At 51.4% G+C, this 20,363-nt stretch overlaps 1 protein-coding gene across 1 annotated transcript in view; it reads right to left on the reverse strand.

Moving 5' to 3' along the window:
• LOC141054879 (SCO-spondin-like) overlaps positions 1-20,363 on the reverse strand; it is a 463,576-nt gene that overhangs the window by 5,254 nt on the left and 437,959 nt on the right. The window contains exons 110-114 of the mRNA XM_073551763.1: positions 12,302-12,453; positions 11,978-12,024; positions 11,737-11,901; positions 9,976-10,187; positions 6,914-7,009 (exon numbers count right to left, since the gene is read on the reverse strand). Coding sequence (XP_073407864.1) covers positions 6,914-7,009; positions 9,976-10,187; positions 11,737-11,901; positions 11,978-12,024; positions 12,302-12,453 — 672 coding nt within the window. The remainder of the gene's footprint in view (positions 1-6,913; positions 7,010-9,975; positions 10,188-11,736; positions 11,902-11,977; positions 12,025-12,301; positions 12,454-20,363) is intronic.

Genomic DNA, 20,363 nt, shown 5'->3' on the forward strand with positions numbered 1-20,363 from the left:
CGTGGTGTCGGTGTGGTGTAATAATCCTCGTTACCGTGGTGTCGGTGTGGTGTAATAATCCTCGTTACCGTGGTGTCGGTGTGGTGTAATAATCCTCGTTACCGTGGTGTCGGTGTGATGTAATAATCCTCGTTACCGTGGTGTCGGTGTGATGTAATAATCCTCGTTACCGTGGTGTCGGTGTGATGTAATAATCCTCGTTACCGTGGTGTCGGTGTGATGTAATAATCCTCGTTACCGTGGTGTCAGTGTGGTGTAATAATCCTCGTTACTGTGGTGTCAGTGTGATGTAATAATCCTCGTTACCGTGGTGTCAGTGTGATGTAATAATCCTTGCTACCGTGGTGTCGGTGTGATGTAATAATCCTCATTACCGTGGTGTCGGTGTGATGTAATAATCCTCGTTACCGTGGTGTCAGTGTGATGTAATAATCCTTGCTACCGTGGTGTCGGTGTGATGTAATAATCCTCGTTACCGTGGTGTCGGTGTGGTGTAATAATCCTCGTTACCGTGGTGTCGGTGTGGTGTAATAATCCTCGTTACCGTGGTGTCGGTGTGGTGTAATAATCCTCGTTACCGTGGTGTCGGTGTGATGTAATAATCCTCGTTACCGTGGTGTCGGTGTGATGTAATAATCCTCGTTACCGTGGTGTCGGTGTGATGTAATAATCCTCGTTACCGTGGTATCGGTGTGATGTAATAATCCTCGTTACCGTGGTGTCGGTGTGATGTAATAATCCTCGTTACCGTGGTGTCAGTGTGGTGTAATAATCCTCGTTACTGTGGTGTCAGTGTGATGTAATAATCCTCGTTACCGTGGTGTCAGTGTGATGTAATAATCCTTGCTACCGTGGTGTCGGTGTGATGTAATAATCCTCATTACCGTGGTGTCGGTGTGATGTAATAATCCTCGTTACCGTGGTGTCAGTGTGATGTAATAATCCTTGCTACCGTGGTGTCGGTGTGATGTAATAATCCTCATTACCGTGGTGTCGGTGTGATGTAATAATCCTCGTTACCGTGGTGTCAGTGTGATGTAATAATCCTTGCTACCGTGGTGTCGGTGTGGTGTAATAATCCTCGTTACCGTGGTGTCGGTGTGATGTAGTAATCCTCGTTACCGTGGTGTCGGTGTGATGTAGTAATCCTCGTTACCATGGTGTCAGTGTAATACACTGTGTTCCAAATTATTATGCAGCAAATATTTCCTCCTATTTTCTGTAAATTACCGATATGAATTGCCGTCATTGTTATTTTCCCGTCATCTAATATTCTAGTATAATTGCAATGTTTTTGAACAATCTGCCTATGAAAATAAGAAACTCTCACAATGCAGGTTCCACATTATTATGCTCAGCAGAGTTTTCAGCCTTTTTATTTTTATTTTGAACAAAACAATGGTCACTTGTGGAATGATAATCATTATCAGCTTATTACAGAATGACATCAAACAGTTTTCAGGTCAGACCTTTCTTCTCGGTGATGTTACATCTGCACATAGGACCCTTGTTGGAAAGAAGCTTCTGAACTCTCTCGTCCATTGGATTTGTCAGGTTTTGGATGGTTTGTGCTTCCGTTGCTTTGCCTGTGGACAGAATCCCCTCCCAGAGCTGTTGCTTAGATGTGAGCTGCCTCCCGCCATCATAGACGCTCCTTGTGATGATGCTCCAGAGGTTCTCAGTGGGGTTGAGGTCCGGGGAAGATGGTGGCCACACCATAAGTTTGTCCTCTTTATGCCCATAGCAGCCAGAGATGCAGATGTGTTATTTGCAGCAGGAGACGCTGCATTATCAGGCATGACAATGATCTGGCTGCGGAAAGCACGGTTCTTCCTCTTGAACCATGGCAGAAGTGCTGTTCTAGAAACTCCACATAGATTATGGAGTTCATCTTTACCCCTTCAGGGATCCTAAAGGGGCCGACAATCTCTCTCCCCATGATTCCAGCCCAAAACATTACTCCACCTCCTCCTTGTTGGCGCCTTAGCCGTGTTTTCATGGGGTGTCCATCAACCAGCCATCCTCCACTCCATCCATCTGGACCATCGAGCGTTGCACGGCACTCATCGGAGAACAGAACAGTTTGGAAGTCAGTCTTCATGTATAGTTTGGCCCACAGGAGCCGCTTCTGCTTGTGTGCAGTGGATAGAGGTGGTGGACAGGACGGCTTACACACAGCTGCAAACCTCTGAAGGACCCTGCAGCTTGTTGTTCGGGGGACGCTGGAGGCACCAGCAGCTTCAAAAACTTGTCTGCTGCTATGACAAGACATTTCTGCAGCTGCTCTTTTAACCTGACACAATTGCCTGTTGGAAAGAGTCCTCAATGTTTCCTTATCAGCCGCACACGTGTGTGCTGGGAATCAGCGACATACTTCTTGACTGTGCGATGATCACGATGAAGTGTCTTGGCAATGTTGGTTGTAGTCATGCCTTCACCTAAATACTCCACAATTTGTGGCTTCTCAGCAGCCGACACATCCTTTTTCTTTCACATTTTGGCAAAAAATGTCGGCTGCTTAATAATGTGGAACAGCCTTCTTCAGTATCTTGCCTTTATCTGGACACACCGGCCAAACTAATGTGCACAGGTCTCTGCAATTGCTTTCAGTGATATAAAGACCCCTGACACATCACCAGCAATGAGTGTAAACAACAAACTCTAACCTTATCACTCCCAAACTCTTTTTGCATAATAATTTGGAACGCAGTGTAATCCTTGTTACCGTGGTGTCAGTGTGATGTAATAATCCTTGTTACCGTGGTGTCAGTGTGATGTAATAATCCTTGTTACCGTGGTGTCGGTGTGATGTAATAATCCTCGTTACCGTGGTGTCGGTGTGATGTAATAATCCTCGTTACCGTGCTGTCGGTGTGATGTAATAATCCTCGTTACCGTGGTGTCGGTGTGATGTAATAATCCTCGTTACCGTGGTGTCGGTGTGATGTAGTAATCCTCGTTACCGTGGTGTCGGTGTGATGTAGTAATCCTTGTTACCGTGGTGTCGGTGTAGTGTAATAATCCTTGTTACCGTGGTGTCGGTGTGATGTAATAATCCTCGTTACCGTGGTGTCGGTGTGATGTAATAATCCTCGTTACCGTGGTGTCGGTGTGATGTAGTAATCCTCGTTACCGTGGTGTCGGTGTGATGTAGTAATCCTTGTTACCGTGGTGTCGGTGTGGTGTAATAATCCTTGTTACCGTGGTGTCAGTGTGATGTAATAATCCTCGTTACCATGGTGTCGGTGTGATGTAGTAATCCTTGTTACCGTGGTGTCGGTGTGGTGTAATAATCCTTGTTACCGTGGTGTCGGTGTGATGTAATAATCCTCGTTACCGTGGTGTCGGTGTGGTGTAATAATCCTCGTTACCGTGGTGTCGGTGTGATGTAATAATCCTCGTTACCGTGGTGTCAGTGTGATGTAATAATCCTCGTTACCGTGGTGTCGGTGTGGTGTAATAATCCTCGTTACCGTGGTGTCGGTGTGATGTAATAATCCTCGTTACCGTGGTGTCGGTGTGATGTAATAATCCTCGTTACCGTGGTGTCGGTGTAGTGTAATAATCCTTGTTACTGTGGTGTCAGTGTGATGTAATAATCCTCGTTACCGTGGTGTCGGTGTGATGTAATAATCCTTGTTACCGTGGTGTCGGTGTGATGTAATAATCCTCATTACCGTGGTGTCGGTGTGATGTAATAATCCTTGTTACCGTGGTGTCGGTGTGATGTAATAATCCTCGTTACCGTGGTGTCGGTGTGATGTAATAATCCTCGTTACCGTGGTGTCGGTGTGATGTAATAATCCTCGTTACCGTGGTGTCGGTGTGATGTAATAATCCTCGTTACCGTGGTGTCGGTGTGATGTAGTAATCCTCGTTACCGTGGTGTCGGTGTGATGTAGTAATCCTTGTTACCGTGGTGTCGGTGTAGTGTAATAATCCTTGTTACCGTGGTGTCGGTGTGATGTAATAATCCTCGTTACCGTGGTGTCGGTGTGATGTAATAATCCTCGTTACCGTGGTGTCGGTGTGATGTAATAATCCTCGTTACCGTGGTGTCGGTGTGATGTAATAATCCTCGTTACCGTGGTGTCGGTGTGGTGTAATAATCCTTGTTACCGTGGTGTCAGTGTGATGTAATAATCCTCGTTACCGTGGTGTCGGTGTGATGTAATAATCCTTGTTACCGTGGTGTCGGTGTGATGTAATAATCCTCGTTACCGTGGTGTCGGTGTGGTGTAATAATCCTCGTTACCGTGGTGTCAGTGTGGTGTAATAATCCTTGTTACTGTGGTGTCAATGTGATGTAATAATCCTCGTTACCGTGGTGTCGGTGTGATGTAATAATCCTCGTTACCGTGGTGTCGGTGTGATGTAATAATCCTCGTTACAGTGGTGTCGGTGTGGTGTAATAATACTCGTTACCGTGGTGTTGGTGTGGTGTAATAATCCTCGTTACCGTGGTGTCGGTGTGATGTAATAATCCTCGTTACCGTGGTGTCAGTGTGATGTAATAATCCTCGTTACCGTGGTGTCGGTGTGATGTAATAATCCTCGTTACCGTGGTGTCAGTGTGATGTAATAATACTCGTTACCATGGTGTCAGTGTGATGTAATAATCCTCGTTACCGTGGTGTCGGTGTGATGTAATAATACTCGTTACCATGGTGTCAGTGTGGTGTAATAATCCTCGTTACCGTGGTGTCGGTGTGATGTAATAATACTCGTTACCATGGTGTCAGTGTGATGTAATAATCCTCGTTACCGTGGTGTCGGTGTGATGTAATAATCCTCGTTACCGTGGTGTCAGTGTGGTGTAATAATCCTCGTTACCATGGTGTCAGTGTGGTGTAATAATCCTCGTTACCGTGGTGTCGGTGTGATGTAATAATCCTCGTTACCGTGGTGTCGGTGTGATGTAATAATCCTCGTTACCGTGGTGTCGGTGTGATGTAATAATACTCGTTACCATGGTGTCAGTGTGGTGTAATAATCCTCGTTACCGTGGTGTCGGTGTGATGTAATAATCCTCGTTACCATGGTGTCAGTGTGATGTAATAATCCTCGTTACCGTGGTGTCAGTGTGATGTAATAATACTCGTTACCATGGTGTCAGTGTGGTGTAATAATCCTCGTTACCGTGGTGTCGGTGTGATGTAATAATACTCGTTACCATGGTGTCAGTGTGATGTAATAATCCTCGTTACCGTGGTGTCGGTGTGATGTAATAATCCTCGTTACCGTGGTGTCAGTGTGATGTAATAATCCTCGTTACCGTGGTGTCGGTGTGATGTAATAATCCTCGTTACCGTGGTGTCAGTGTGATGTAATAATCCTCGTTACCGTGGTGTCGGTGTGATGTAATAATCCTCGTTACCGTGGTGTCGGTGTGATGTAATAATCCTCGTTACCGTGGTGTCGGTGTGATGTAATAATCCTCGTTACCGTGGTGTCGGTGTGGTGTAATAATCCTCGTTACCGTGGTGTCGGTGTGGTGTAATAATCCTCGTTACTGTGGTGTCGGTGTGATGTAATAATCCTCGTTACCGTGGTGTCAGTGTGGTGTAATAATCCTTGTTACTGTGGTGTCGGTGTGATGTAATAATCCTCGTTACCGTGGTGTCAGTGTGATGTAATAATCCTCGTTACCGTGGTGTCGGTGTGGTGTAATAATCCTTGTTACTGTGGTGTCAGTGTGATGTAATAATCCTCGTTACCGTGGTGTCGGTGTGATGTAATAATCCTTGTTACCGTGGTGTCGGTGTGATGTAATAATCCTCGTTACCGTGGTGTCGGTGTGGTGTAATAATCCTCGTTACCGTGGTGTCAGTGTGATGTAATAATCCTCGTTACCGTGGTGTCAGTGTGGTGTAATAATCCTTGTTACTGTGGTGTCAGTGTGATGTAATAATCCTCGTTACCGTGGTGTCAGTGTGATGTAATAATCCTCGTTACCGTGGTGTCAGTGTGGTGTAATAATCCTTGTTACTGTGGTGTCAGTGTGATGTAATAATCCTCGTTACCGTGGTGTCGGTGTGGTGTAATAATCCTTGTTACCGTGGTGTCAGTGTGATGTAATAATCCTTGTTACTGTGGTGTCAGTGTGATGTAATAATCCTCGTTACCGTGGTGTCAGTGTGGTGTAATAATCCTCGTTACCGTGGTGTCGGTGTGATGTAATAATCCTCGTTACCGTGGTGTTGGTGTGATGTAATAATCCTCGTTACCGTGGTGTCGGTGTGGTGTAATAATACTCGTTACCGTGGTGTCGGTGTGGTGTAATAATACTCGTTACCATGGTGTCAGTGTGATGTAATAATCCTCGTTACCGTGGTGTCGGTGTGATGTAATAATCCTCGTTACCGTGGTGTCAGTGTGATGTAATAATCCTCGTTACCGTGGTGTCGGTGTGATGTAATAATCCTCGTTACCGTGGTGTCGGTGTGATGTAATAATCCTCGTTACCGTGGTGTCAGTGTGATGTAATAATCCTCGTTACCGTGGTGTCGGTGTGATGTAATAATCCTCGTTACCGTGGTGTCGGTGTGGTGTAATAATCCTCGTTACCGTGGTGTCAGTGTGATGTAATAATCCTCGTTACCGTGGTGTCGGTGTGATGTAATAATCCTCGTTACCGTGGTGTCGGTGTGATGTAATAATCCTCGTTACCGTGGTGTCGGTGTGATGTAATAATCCTCGTTACCATGGTGTCGGTGTGATGTAATAATCCTCGTTACCGTGGTGTCGGTGTGGTGTAATAATACTCGTTACCGTGGTGTCGGTGTGATGTAATAATACTCGTTACCGTGGTGTCGGTGTGATGTAATAATCCTCGTTACCGTGGTGTCGGTGTGGTGTAATAATCCTCGTTACCGTGGTGTCGGTGTGGTGTGGTGCAGTCCGGTGTCCTCACCTCGGCACACTGGAGCGGTGGACACTTTGTGGCACAGACTCCGATCCCGTTCACACAGCGACATATGTGGCAGCCGTCCTGCCAGTCCTCTCCGGGCTGCACAGAATACAACACAGTCTGAGAGAACTGCAGGGCGATTATCAGGGTGTCGGGGCTACGGGGTGAGTATAGGGGAGTTGGGGCTGAAGGGAGATTATTGGGGTGCTGGGGCTGCAGAGATTATCAGGGTGTCGGGCTACGGGGTGAGTATAGGGGAGTTGGGGCTGTAGGGTGATTATCGGGGTGCTAGGGCAATTATCAGGTGTTGGGGCTGTAGGGAGATTATCAGGGTGTCGGGGCTACGGGGTGAGTATAGGGGAGTTGGGGCTGCAGGGAGATTATTGGGGAGTGGGGGCTGCAGGGAGATTATTGGGGTGTTGGGCTGCAGGGCGATTATCAGGGTGTCGGGGCTACGGGGTGAGTATAGGGGAGTTGGGGCTGCAGGGAGATTATTGGGGTGTCGGGGCTGCAGAGATTATCAGGGTGTCGGGCTACGGGGTGAGTATAGGGGAGTTGGGGCTGTAGGGTGATTATCGGGGTGCTAGGGCAATTATCAGGTGTTGGGGCTGTAGGGAGATTATCAGGGTGTCGGGGCTACGGGGTGAGTATAGGGGAGTTGGGGCTGCAAGGAGATTATTGGGGTGTTGGGCTGTAGGAAGATTATCGCGGTGTCGGGGCTTCGGGGTGAGTATAGGGGAGTTGGGGCGGCAGGGAGATTATTGGGGTGTTGGGCTGTAGGAAGATTATCGCGGTGTCGGGGCTTCGGGGTGAGTATAGGGGAGTTGGGGCTGCAGGGAGATTATTGGGATGCTGGGCTGTAGGGAGATTATTGGGGTGTCGGGGTTGCAGAGAGATTATCTGGGTGTCGGGGCTACAGGGTGAGTATAGGGGAGTTGGGGCTGCAGGGAGATTATTGGGGTGTCGGGGCTGCAGAGATTATCAGGGTGTCGGGGCTACGGGGTGAGTATAGGGGAGTTGGGGCTGTAGGGTGATTATCGGGGTGCTGGGGCAATTATCAGGTGTTGGGGCTGTAGGGAGATTATCGGGGTGTCGGGGCTACGGGGTGAGTATAGGGGAGTTGGGGCTGTAGGGTGATTATCGGGGTGTCGGGGCTACGGGGTGAGTATAGGGGAGTTGGGGCTGCAGGGAGATTATTGGGGTGTCGGGGCTGCAGAGATTATCAGGGTGTCGGGGCTACGGGGTGAGTATAGGGGAGTTGGGGCTGTAGGGTGATTATCGGGGTGCTGGGGTAATTATCAGGTGTTGGGGCTGTAGGGAGATTATCGGGGTGTCGGGGCTACGGGGTGAGTATAGGGGAGTTGGGGCTGTAGGGTGATTATCGGGGTGTCGGGGCTACGGGGTGAGTATAGGGGAGTTGGGGCTGCAGGGAGATTATTGGGGTGTCGGGGCTGCAGAGATTATCAGGGTGTCGGGGCTACGGGGTGAGTATAGGGGAGTTGGGGCTGTAGGGTGATTATCGGGGTGCTGGGGTAATTATCAGGTGTTGGGGCTGTAGGGAGATTATCGGGGTGTCGGGGCTACGGGGTGAGTATAGGGGAGTTGGGGCTGTAGGGTGATTATCGGGGTGCTGGGGCAATTATCAGGTGTTTGGGCTGTAGGGAGATTATCGGGGTGTCGGGGCTACGGAGTGAGTATAGGGGAGTTGGGGCTGCAGGGAGATTATTGGGGTGTCGGGGCTGCAGAGATTATCAGGGTGTCGGGGCTACGGGGTGAGTATAGGGGAGTTGGGGCTGTAGGGTGATTATCGGGGTGCTGGGGCAATTATCAGGTGTTGGGGCTGTAGGGAGATTATCGGGGTGTCGGGGCTACGGGGTGAGTATAGGGGAGTTGGGGCTGTAGGGTGATTATCGGGGTGTCGGGGCTACGGGGTGAGTATAGGGGAGTTGGGGCTGCAGGGAGATTATTGGGGTGTCGGGGCTGCAGAGATTATCAGGGTGTCGGGGCTACGGGGTGAGTATAGGGGAGTTGGGGCTGTAGGGTGATTATCGGGGTGCTGGGGTAATTATCAGGTGTTGGGGCTGTAGGGAGATTATCGGGGTGTCGGGGCTACGGGGTGAGTATAGGGGAGTTGGGGCTGTAGGGTGATTATCGGGGTGTCGGGGCTACGGGGTGAGTATAGGGGAGTTGGGGCTGCAGGGAGATTATTGGGGTGTCGGGGCTGCAGAGATTATCAGGGTGTCGGGGCTACGGGGTGAGTATAGGGGAGTTGGGGCTGTAGGGTGATTATCGGGGTGCTGGGGTAATTATCAGGTGTTGGGGCTGTAGGGAGATTATCGGGGTGTCGGGGCTACGGGGTGAGTATAGGGGAGTTGGGGCTGTAGGGTGATTATCGGGGTGCTGGGGCAATTATCAGGTGTTTGGGCTGTAGGGAGATTATCGGGGTGTCGGGGCTACGGGGTGAGTATAGGGGAGTTGGGGCTGTAGGGTGATTATCGGGGTGCTGGGGCAATTATCAGGTGTTGGGGCTGTAGGGAGATTATCGGGGTGTCGGGGCTACGGGGTGAGTATAGGGGAGTTGGGGCTATAGGGTGATTATCGGGGTGCTGGGGCAATTATCAGGTGTTGGGGCTGTAGGGAGATTATCGGGGTGTCGGGGCTACGGGGTGAGTATAGGGGAGTTGGGGCTGTAGGGAGATTATTGGGGTGTCGGGGCTGCAGAGATTATCAGGGTGTCGGGCTACGGGGTGAGTATAGGGGAGTTGGGGCTATAGGGTGATTATCGGGGTGCTGGGGCAATTATCAGGTGTTGGGGCTGTAGGGAGATTATCGGGGTGTCGGGGCTACGGGGTGAGTATAGGGAGTTGGGGCTTTAGGGAGATTATCGGGGTGTCGGGGCTACGGGGTGAGTATAGGGGAGTTGGGGCTGTAGGGAGATTATAGGGGTGTTGGGGAGATGATCAGGTGCTGGAGCTGCAGGGTGATTTAGGGGGTCGGGGCTGTAGAGTGATTATTGGGTCCCTCCAGTCCCAGTAGGACCCAGTAGTGATGATGGGGTTGCTCACCACATAGTCTTTTCCTTCGTGCTGACACTCGCAGTGCTCGGCGGTCACACACATGCCCCGGCTGCTGCGGTACCTCCCTGCCTCACACACACAGCCGCCTGTGGTCCCCACACTGCAGTTCCTTCTCTGCTCTTCATAAACCTCCTGACATGTCGGCTCACAGGAATCCTCACTGGGGACCGACCGCCTCCACCGCTCCCCAACAGGGCAACCTAAACAGAGAGCGGCATAAACACGGGCTGAGGACGTCGCTGGAATGTTTCAGGTATGTACCCAGGGCCATCTATCAGGGCAATGTATGTACCCAGAGCCGTGTATGTACCCGGGGCAGTGTGTATACCCGGGGCAGTGTATGTACCCAGAGCCGTGTATGTACCCGGGGCAGTGTGTATACCCGGGGCAGTGTATGTACCCAGAGCCGTGTATGTACCCGGGGCAGTGTGTATACCCGGGGCAGTGTATGTACCCAGAGCCGTGTATGTACCCGGGGCAGTGTGTATACCCGGGGCAGTGTATGTACCCAGAGCCGTGTATGTACCCGGGGCAGTGTGTATACCCGGGGCAGTGTATGTACCCAGAGCCGTGTATGTACCCGGGGCAGTGTGTATACCCGGGGCAGTGTATGTACCCGGGGCAGTGTGTATACCCGGGGCAGTGTATGTACCCAGAGCCGTGTATGTACCCGGGGCAGTGTGTATACCCGGGGCAGTGTATGTACCCAGAGCCGTGTATGTACCCGGGGCAGTGTGTATACCCGGGGCAGTGTATGTACCCAGAGCCGTGTATGTACCCGGGGCAGTGTATGTACCCGGGGCAGTGTGTATACCCGGGGCAGTGTGTATACCCAGAGCCGTGTATGTACCCGGGGCAGTGTGTATACCCGGGGCAGTGTATGTACCCAGAGCCGTGTATGTACCCGGGGCAGTGTGTATACCCGGGGCAGTGTATGTACCCGGGGCAGTGTGTATACGCGGGGCAGTGTATGTACCCAGAGCCGTGTATATACCCGGGGCAGTGTGTATACCCGGGGCAGTGTATGTACCCGGGGCAGTGTGTATACCCGGGGCAGTGTATGTACCCAGAGCCGTGTATGTACCCGGGGCAGTGTGTATACCCGGGGCAGTGTGTATACCCGGGGCAGTGTATGTACCCAGAGCCGTGTATGTACCCGGGGCAGTGTGTATACCCGGGGCAGTGTGTATACCCGGGGCAGTGTGTATACCCGGGGCAGTGTATGTACCCAGAGCCGTGTATGTACCCGGGGCAGTGTGTATACCCGGGGCAGTGTGTATACCCGGGGCAGTGTGTATACCCGGGGCAGTGTATGTACCCAGAGCCGTGTATGTACCCGGGGCAGTGTGTATACCCGGGGCAGTGTATGTACCCAGAGCCGTGTATGTACCCGGGGCAGTGTGTATACCCGGGGCAGTGTGTATACCCGGGGCAGTGTGTATACCCGGGGCAGTGTGTATACCCGGGGCAGTGTATGTCCCCACAGTGATGGATTGGGTATGCCTCCACATCGGTGGAGCGGGTATGTTGCGGTGGCGTTGGAGGGAGTATGTCGCGGTGGTGGTGGAGCGGGTATGTCCTGGTGGCGGTGGAGCGGGTATGCCCCGGCCGCGGTGGAGCGGGTATGCCCCGGCGGCGGTGGAGTGGGTATGTCGCGGTAGTGGTGGAGCGGGTATGCCCTGGCGGCGGTGGAAAGAGGGGCGGTGTACCCAAGAGGTGGTGCAGTGTTAGGTGAACCCCACTACTTACTGCAGTCGGGGGTCTCACATTCCCTGTGGCGGGTCGAGGCCCCGGCGCATTCCTCTCCGTCGTACAGCCGCTGTCGGATCTGATGCCGCTGTGAGGTTTGGACTCCACTTCCACAAGTTACAGAACATGAAGACCAGGATGACCACGGTGACCACTGACAGTCCACTGTAAGGCAAACGAATGTCAGTCACCACCAGAGACAAAGCAGAGCACAGAACCGCTGCAGCGCAGAGAATCTCACCTGCACAGTCCTGAGCGGAGCACACAAAGCTTCCTGTATGGCAGGAGCTGCAGGAGACAGCAACAAGGCTATTAGAGGGATATTACTTCCTCCACCTGCCCTCCTCATCCCTGGCCCGCCCCCTCCTCCTTCACTGCTCAGCTTCCTCCTGCCCTGCCTCCTCCTCCCTCCCTGTTCTGCCTTGCCTCCTCCTCCACCTGCCTCACCTCCCCCACCTCCTTCCCTCCCCCACCTCGACTCCCCTCTGCTCCGCCCATTTTCCAATACCCCACCCTCTCCTACCCTTCCCAGCCCCGCCTCCTCCCTTATTGCCCCGCCTCTCACCAGTTATTACACTGGTACTGCAGAGTGGTGCCTGCTGGGTATTCTCTTCTTCTTTCTTCCATAGTGAGATTCTCCATCCAGAGGAACCTGGGCCCTGATTGCGGAACACAGGGGCACTGCTCCGGGGCCACACAGCTATCACCCTGCACAACCTGGTGACAATCAGGAGGATAATGACTACTCCAGCCAGGAGCAGAACCGGACAATGAAGAGCCCCTGACCGTTACTTGTATCTGGGCCACTGTGTCAGACCCCACCCATGGAAACACCTGCGCATATCCACATTAGAGACACAAGAATAAAATCTACATTACAGGAGTGTATACACAGGACACATTCACAGACAAGTATACATATTACACACATACAATACATAGGCACAGTACACATACAGTTGTGGCCAAAAGTATTGACACCCCTGCAATTCTGTCAGATAATACTCCATTTCTTCCTGAAAATGATTGCAAACACAAATTCTTTGGTATTATTATCTTCATTTAATTTGTCTTAAATGAAAAAACACAAAAGAGAATTAAGCAAAAAGCAAAACATTGATCATTTCACACAAAACTCCAAAAATGGGCCAGACAAAAGTATTGGCACCCTCAGCCTAATACTTGGTTGCACAACCTTTAGCCAAAATAACTGCGACCAACCGCTTCCGGTAACCATCAATGAGTTTCTTACAATGCTCGGCTGGAATTTTAGACCATTCTTCTTTGGCAAACTGCTCCAGGTCCCTGATATTAGAAGGGTGCCTTCTCCAAACTGCCATTTTTAGATCTCTCCACAGGTGTTCTATGGGATTCAGGTCTGGACTCATTGCTGGCCACCTTAGAAGTCTCCAGTGCTTTCTCTCAAACCATTTTCTAGTGCTTTTTGAAGTGTGTTTTGGGTTATTGTCCTGCTGGAAGACCCATGACCTTCTGAGGGAGACCCAGTTTTCTCACACTGGGCCCTACATTATGCTGCAAAATTTGTTGGTAGTCTTCAGACTTCTTAAAGCCATGCACACGGTCAAGCAGTCCAGTGCTAGAGGCAGCAAAGCAACCCCAAAACATCAGGGAACCTCCGCCATGTTTGACTGTAGGGACCGTGTTCTTTTCTTTGAATGCCTCTTTTTTTCTCCTGTAAACTCTATGTTGATGCCTTTGCCCAAAAAGCTCTACTTTTGTCTCATCTGACCAGAGAACATTCTTCCAAAGCGTTTTAGGCTTTTTCAGGTGAGTTTTGGCAAACTCCAGCCTGGCTTTTTTATGTCTCGGGGTAAGAAGTGGGGTCTTCCTGGGTCTCCTACCATACAGTCCCTTTTCATTCAGATGCCGACGGATAGTACGGGTTGACACTGTTGTACCCTCGGACTGCAGGGCAGCTTGAACTTGTTTGGATGTTAGTCGAGGTTCTTTATCCAACATCCGCACAATCTTGCGTTGAAATCTCTTGTCAATTTTTCTTTTCCGGCCACATCTAGGGAGGTTAGCCACAGTGCCATGGGCTTTACACTTCTTGATGACACTGCGCACGGTAGACACAGGAACATTCAGGTCTTTGGAGATGGACTTGTAGCTTTGAGATTGCTCATGCTTCCTCACAATTTGGTTTCTCAAGTCCTCAGACAGTTCTTTGGTCTTCTTTCTTTTCTCCATGCTCAATGTGGTACACACAAGGACACAGGACAGAGGTTGAGTCAACTTTAATCCATGTCAACAGGCTGCAAGTGTGATTTAGTTATTGCCAACACCTGTTAGGTGCCACAGGTAAGTTACAGGTGCTGTTAATTACACAAATTAGAGAAGCATCACAGGATTTTTCGAACAGTGCCAATACTTTTGTCCACCTTCTTTTTTATATTTGGTGTGGAATTATATCCAATTTGGCTTTAGGACAATTCTCTTTTGTGTTTTTTCGTTAATTAAATGAAGATAATAATAACAAAGAATTTGTGTTTGCAATCATTTTCAGGAAGAAACTGAGTATTATCTGACAGAATTGCAGAGGTGTCAATACTTTTGGCCACAACTGTATATACACAGTACACATACAATACATAGGCACAGTACACATATATACACAGTACACACACATTACATAGGCACAGTACACATATATACACAGTACACATTCAATACATAGTCACAGTACACATACAATACATAGTCACAGTACACATACATTACATAGGCACAGTACACATATATTGTTAGGGACGGCGGAACGCACTAAATAAATAATAATAAGTGCGTTCGCCGCCCGGGGTCCACCGTGCAGTAGGTGTTACAACGCTGCTAGATAATGGCAGACGCGCTATATGGCGGTATATCGCACGCGGGTTGAACGTCACCCGGTGTGGGCTGGGCGTACTCTGTTGATTCACAGAGGCGCTAAAGCAATAAACATAAATACCGAGCCTGTTGGACTCACAGGTCTCAGCAGAATGCACGCACGGTATATGGTCACAGGACTAGGCCCCAAGACACAGGGTCAGTGTCCGTCTAGACCTACCGTGCATTCGGCGTCGCTACTGTGGACGCCAACAAGTGCTACTGACTGCAGCGCGGCGACTGACACAGCCGCTATACAACATTGCCCAGGAGGGGCGCACTGTCAGACGCTAGTTCTGTGGAGATATGGACTGTGGCCTGCAGAGAGCCACTGACTGGCGCTGACTCTATGACCAAGTCCCTATCCACACACGTAATATCAGAGGAAGGGGGATCTTAATGAGTCATTCGCAGGTTCATGCATCCGTCATCATTCACACAGTTAGAAACTAGAGTCTATACTAGCGCATGGCCGAGCGGCCATGCAAACCTTTTATAGTCTGGACCTTCTGGAAGCTTCCAGATCCCTGAGATGGACCAATCAGATCTGGAGAAGGACCTGTGCATGTGACTCCCGATCTCCAATGGGAGATCGTCTAGTGAGCATGCTCAGTTTAGCGACGGAAGGACTTAGCCTCTGGAGTGACTTGCAGCTGATCAGCCTGCGCTGCTATTGCTGGCCCAGAGGTGGCAGCAACAGCCAGACCCACAGAGCTGGTATGAGCAGAGCGTCGGGAACGACGGGGTTGCTGAGCAAGCTCCTCTGCGGTCGATGGAGAATGCGAGACCGTAGGTTGTGAGGCTCTGGATCCCTGCTGTGCAGTTGCAGGAACCCGACGCCTAACATTACCTCCCCTCCTAGGGCCCCCTCCCCTCTGAGCCTCGCTACGCTCAAATGCCACTGTTAGGCATCAGGTTCCTGTTGCTGCACAGCGGGTAATCCTGAGCCCGGCTGTCTCTCATTCCTCCCCAGCCGCAGAGGAAGTTGCTCAGCAAACTCGTTGGTCCCGGCACTCTGCCCAGACCACCTCCGTGGGTTTGCTTGCTGCTGCAACCTCTGGCACAGCTATGGCAGTGCAGGCTGCTCAGCAGCGAGATTCTCCAGGGACTAAGTCCTCATGTCGGACCACTGAGCATGCCTGTGGAGTGATCTCCCATTGGAGATCGAAGGTCATGTGCTCAGGTCCTGCTCCTGTTCGGATTGGCCCATCCGAGAAGACAGGAAGGTCCCGGACGCTTGCGGCTATAAAAGGTTCACATAGCTGCTCGGCCATGCGCTAGGATACACTGTATTTTCAGACTATGAGGAGTGAGTGATGTATGCACGTATGAATGTCTCTGGTGACTGACTCATTATGAAACCCCTACCCTTGGTACGCATGTGTTGTGCAGCCTAGCCTGCTAGCGCCCAGGCTTAGGTGTAGGTAGGGCAGAGTCGGAGTTAGGCATTAGTCCCCATCAGTGACTCAGCACGCCACAGTGCACGTGCTCCACACTCTGTAGCCAGCGGCGTTCGCGGCAGCGAGGGCCTACAGGAACTCTAACCCCCGTGTCCTTGGGGTAGAGTTCTGTGGCCGCTTTCTGTGCGCTTTTTGGCCGGGCTCTGTGAGCTAAACAGGCTCCGGTATTTGCGTTCAGCGGCTGTGCGGCTCTGTGAGTCAACAGAGTTCGCTCCTGTTCACACTGGGTGACGTAACCCACGTGTGACTTTTCACGCCACTCTATTCTGCCTTTACCTAGCAGCAGTGCACCACCTCTGCACGGTGGACCCCGGGCTGTGAACGCACCTACTATTATTTATAATTTGGGGCGTTCCGCCAGCCCCAACAGCCGCGATAAGAAGCGGGGCATGGATATTCTCCACTGGTTCCCAGGTCCGGGCCTCTGGACCATGACCCTTCCATCCACCAAATAAAATTTTTTGCCACGCACTATCCTGCGTCCCACAATAGCGTGGACCGTGGACTCGTCCGAAGAAAAGTATGATGTCCCGGCAGATGACTCAGAAAACCGGGACATGTGAACAGGCTTGAGAAGGGACACGTGGAAGACGTCAGAGATGGCCAAGTGTGGTGGAAGAGCCAGACTGTAGACCACTGAGCTAATCCGCTCAAGGACTTTGAAGGAACCAATGTATCGCGGCGCGAACTTGTGGACTCAGCCCACAGCCTGATATTTCGGGCAGAAAGCCACACCAAGTCGCCAGGGGCAAAAGTTGGAGCGGGGCGCCGATGTGTATCGGCGGATGCTCTCATTCTCTCTTTAGAGGCTCGAGTAGCATCCTGGGTGCGATCCCAAATGTCGCGAGCCTCCACTGCCCAGTCTGCCACCCTGGAATCAGTGGAAGACACTGGCATCAGGACAGGGACACACGGATGCTGGCCGTAATTCAGAAGGAACGGCATCTGACCAGTGGAATCAGCCACTGCATTATTCAGGGCAAATTCAGCCCACGGTAGTAAGGATGCCCAGTCATCCTGCCTGGCAGAGACAAAATGTCGCAGGTAAGTGACCAGAGTATGATTGGCTCTCTCAACCAACCTGTCCGTCTCGGGGTGATAGGCGGAGGACAAGTTTAGCTCGATACTGAGTAGACTGCAGAGCTCCCTCCAAAACCGAGAAGCAAATTGGGGACCTCGGTCACTGACTATTTTGTCTGGCATACCGTGCAAATGAAATACATGCTTTATGAACAGTGTGGCGAGACCTTGAGCGGAAGGCAGCCGTGCGAGTGGCACCAGATGCACTATTTTAGAAAAATGATCGGTGACCACCCAGATGACCGTGCTGCCACCACACTTGGGCAAGCCAACCACAAAGTCCATACCAACCATCTCCCAGGGTCTGTCTGCCACCGACAGGGGATATAATAACCCAGCCGGCCTCTGCCTAGAGGACCTGTTCCGAGCACACGAAATGCATGCCTGAATATATTCTTTCGTGTCTCGAGCCATGTGCGGCCACCAATATGATCTTGCCAGGAGTTCTGTGGTCCGCTTATTGATAAAGTGACCATCAACCATGGACGCGTGTGCCCACTCGAGAACCTCCGGCCGCAGACGAGGAGGGACAAAGGTCTTGCCCGGCGGCACTGGCTCGAGAGCAACCGGGGACACGGTCCTCAGACTCTTAGTGGGGACGATTAGCTGAGGCTCAGCCTCCTCCACCGAGATCACCGAGCGAGAAAGAGCATCAGCACGGACATTCTTCTCACCGGACAGATAGTGCAAGGTGAAGCGGAAACGGGAGAAGAAGAGCGACCACCTAGAGTGACGAGAGTTCAAGCGCTGAGCCATTTGTAAATAAACCAAGTTTTTAGGGTCAGTGTACACCTGAAAGGGGAACCGGGCTCCCTCCAGGAGATGTCTCCACTCGGAAAAGGCCAATTTCATTGCCAGCAACTCCCTGTCCCCGATGGAGTAGTTTTTCTCCGCCAGTGAGAAGGTCTTAGAGAAGAAGAAGCAGGGATGCTTCCGACCTTGAGCATCCTTCTGGAAAAGGACTGCTCCTGCACCGACGGATGAGGCATCCACCTCTATGATAAAAGGCTTATCCACATCGGGACGGCGTAGGATGGGAGCGCCAGCAAAATGAGTTTTCAGAGACGAGAAAGCCTTGGAGACCTGTTGAGACCAAACCTTGGGATTAGCTCCCTTTTTGGTGAGGGCCACCAAAGGAGCTACCAGTGTGGAGAAGTGGGGAATGAACTGATGGTAGTAATTAACGAACCCCAAAAAGCGCTGCACTGCTTTAAGAGAATGGGGCTCCTGCCAGTCCATTACCGCCTGCAGTTTGGCAGGATCCATAGCCAACCCCTGGGCGGAGATGATATAGCCCCGGAACGGCAAGGACTCCTGCTCAAATTGGCACTTCTCCAACTTGGCGAAGAGAGAATTCGCCACAAACGGTCGAAGACCTTGCAGACGTCTCTCCGGTGAGTGGCTAAATCTGGAGAAAAGATGAGGATGTCATCCAAATAGACCACCACCGAGGTGGACAGCATATTGCGAAATACGTCATTTACGAAGTCTTGGAAGACAGCAGGCGCATTACAGAGGCCGAAGGGCATGAGAAGGTACTCATAGTGGCCATCCCTGGTATTAAAGGCTGTCTTCCACTCGTCTCCTTCGCGTATGCGGATCAGGTTGTACGCCCCCCGTAGATCCAATTTCGTAAAGATCCAGGCCCCTCGCAACCTGTCAAATAACTCAGAGATCAAAGGAAGAGGGTATTTGTTTTTTACTGTAATGGCGTTGAGACCGCTGCAGTCAATGAAGGGACGCAACTCTCCACTCTTCTTCTGCACAAAGAAGAACCCTGCACCAGCTGGCGACACCGATTTTCTGAAAAACCCTCTTGCTAGGTTCTCCCGGATATATTGTGACATGGCCTCCGTCTCCGGGAGAGATAGAGGGTACACGCGGCCCCTAGGAGGTTCCGCACCCGGCAATAGGTCTATTGGACAGTCGTAAGGACGGTGCGGCGGAAGCGTCTCCGCTGATTTTTTGGAGAAGATGGCCGCGTACTACCGGTAGTGTCTAGGAAGCACGAAAAGATCCGCGGGCACCTCCGTGGAGGCTACTTGAACACTGCCCCTCACACACCTTCCCTCATAGTTCTTGCTCCAACCCAGTATACTCCTCGAAGACCAATCTATAAGAGGGGAATGGCAACGGAGCCACGGAACTCCGAGAAGCACCTGGTCGATGCTATCTGGCAAAATGAACAGGGACAACTTCTCGTGGTGAGATGGTGAGATAGAGAGCCCAAGGGGTGCTGTCTGGTGGGTAACCTGAGATGGTAAAGGCGCACCGTTAACCACCCTGATGGTCATGGGATGGGGCAGTAGCACCAGCGGAATAGCGTGCTTTTGGGCGAAGGACGAAGACATGAAGTTTCCTTCTGCACCGGAGTCCACCGTAACCTCTATCTCCCAGGTGGAAGCACCGCTATCTAACGTCCCTCGGAATATCGGATTGGGGGAAAAAGGTTTCATATCAGGTAGACCCCCACCTACTACCATGGTACGTGATCGTTTTTTCGAGTGCTGCGGACACCTGCTAGCCGGGTAACAAAACCGTCGACACCGGTAACAACGTGCGGAGCTTCGCGCCGGACTCGACTTGGGACCGGTGCGAGACTCCTCCGTGGGTTCAAGAGGTTCAGAGAAGGTAGGAGCCAACCTAACCTTCTGTCTGGATTGAGCTCGCTCCAGCCCGCGCTCAGTATAACGGAGATCAATGCGGGTGGAGATAGCAATCAGCTCCTCCAGAGTTACGGGAACCTCCCTGGTTGCTAAAGCATCCTTGACATGCTCCGCCAAACCCCTCCAGAACACAGGGACAAGTGCCTTATCAAGCCACTCCAGCTCAAAAGCCAATGTCTGAAAACGGACGGCATAATGGCTGACCGACAGGGACCCGTGTTAAAGCTAATAGCTGGAGAGAGGTGTTGTGAGTGACCAGTGGTCCCAGAAAGACCTGCTTTAGTGAGGTTAGAAACTGAGCAGCGCTCAGAACCACGGGGTCACCACGCTCCCACAGCGGCGTGGCCCATTCTAACACCCTGCCCGACAGAAGGGAGACGATAAACCCCACCTTAGCCCGCTCTGTAGGGAATCGCGCGACCAGTAACTTGAGCTGGATAGAGCACTGACTCACGAAACCCCTGCAGGTGGCGCGGTCACCAGAAAATTTATCGGGCAACGGAAGGCGGGATATTGTCGGCGTGGATGTGGACAC

Source organism: Dendrobates tinctorius, unplaced genomic scaffold, assembly GCF_039654945.1.
Source record: "Dendrobates tinctorius isolate UK_male_01 unplaced genomic scaffold, ASM3965494v1 ptg000179l, whole genome shotgun sequence".
NCBI classification, from domain to species: domain Eukaryota; kingdom Metazoa; phylum Chordata; class Amphibia; order Anura; family Dendrobatidae; genus Dendrobates; species Dendrobates tinctorius.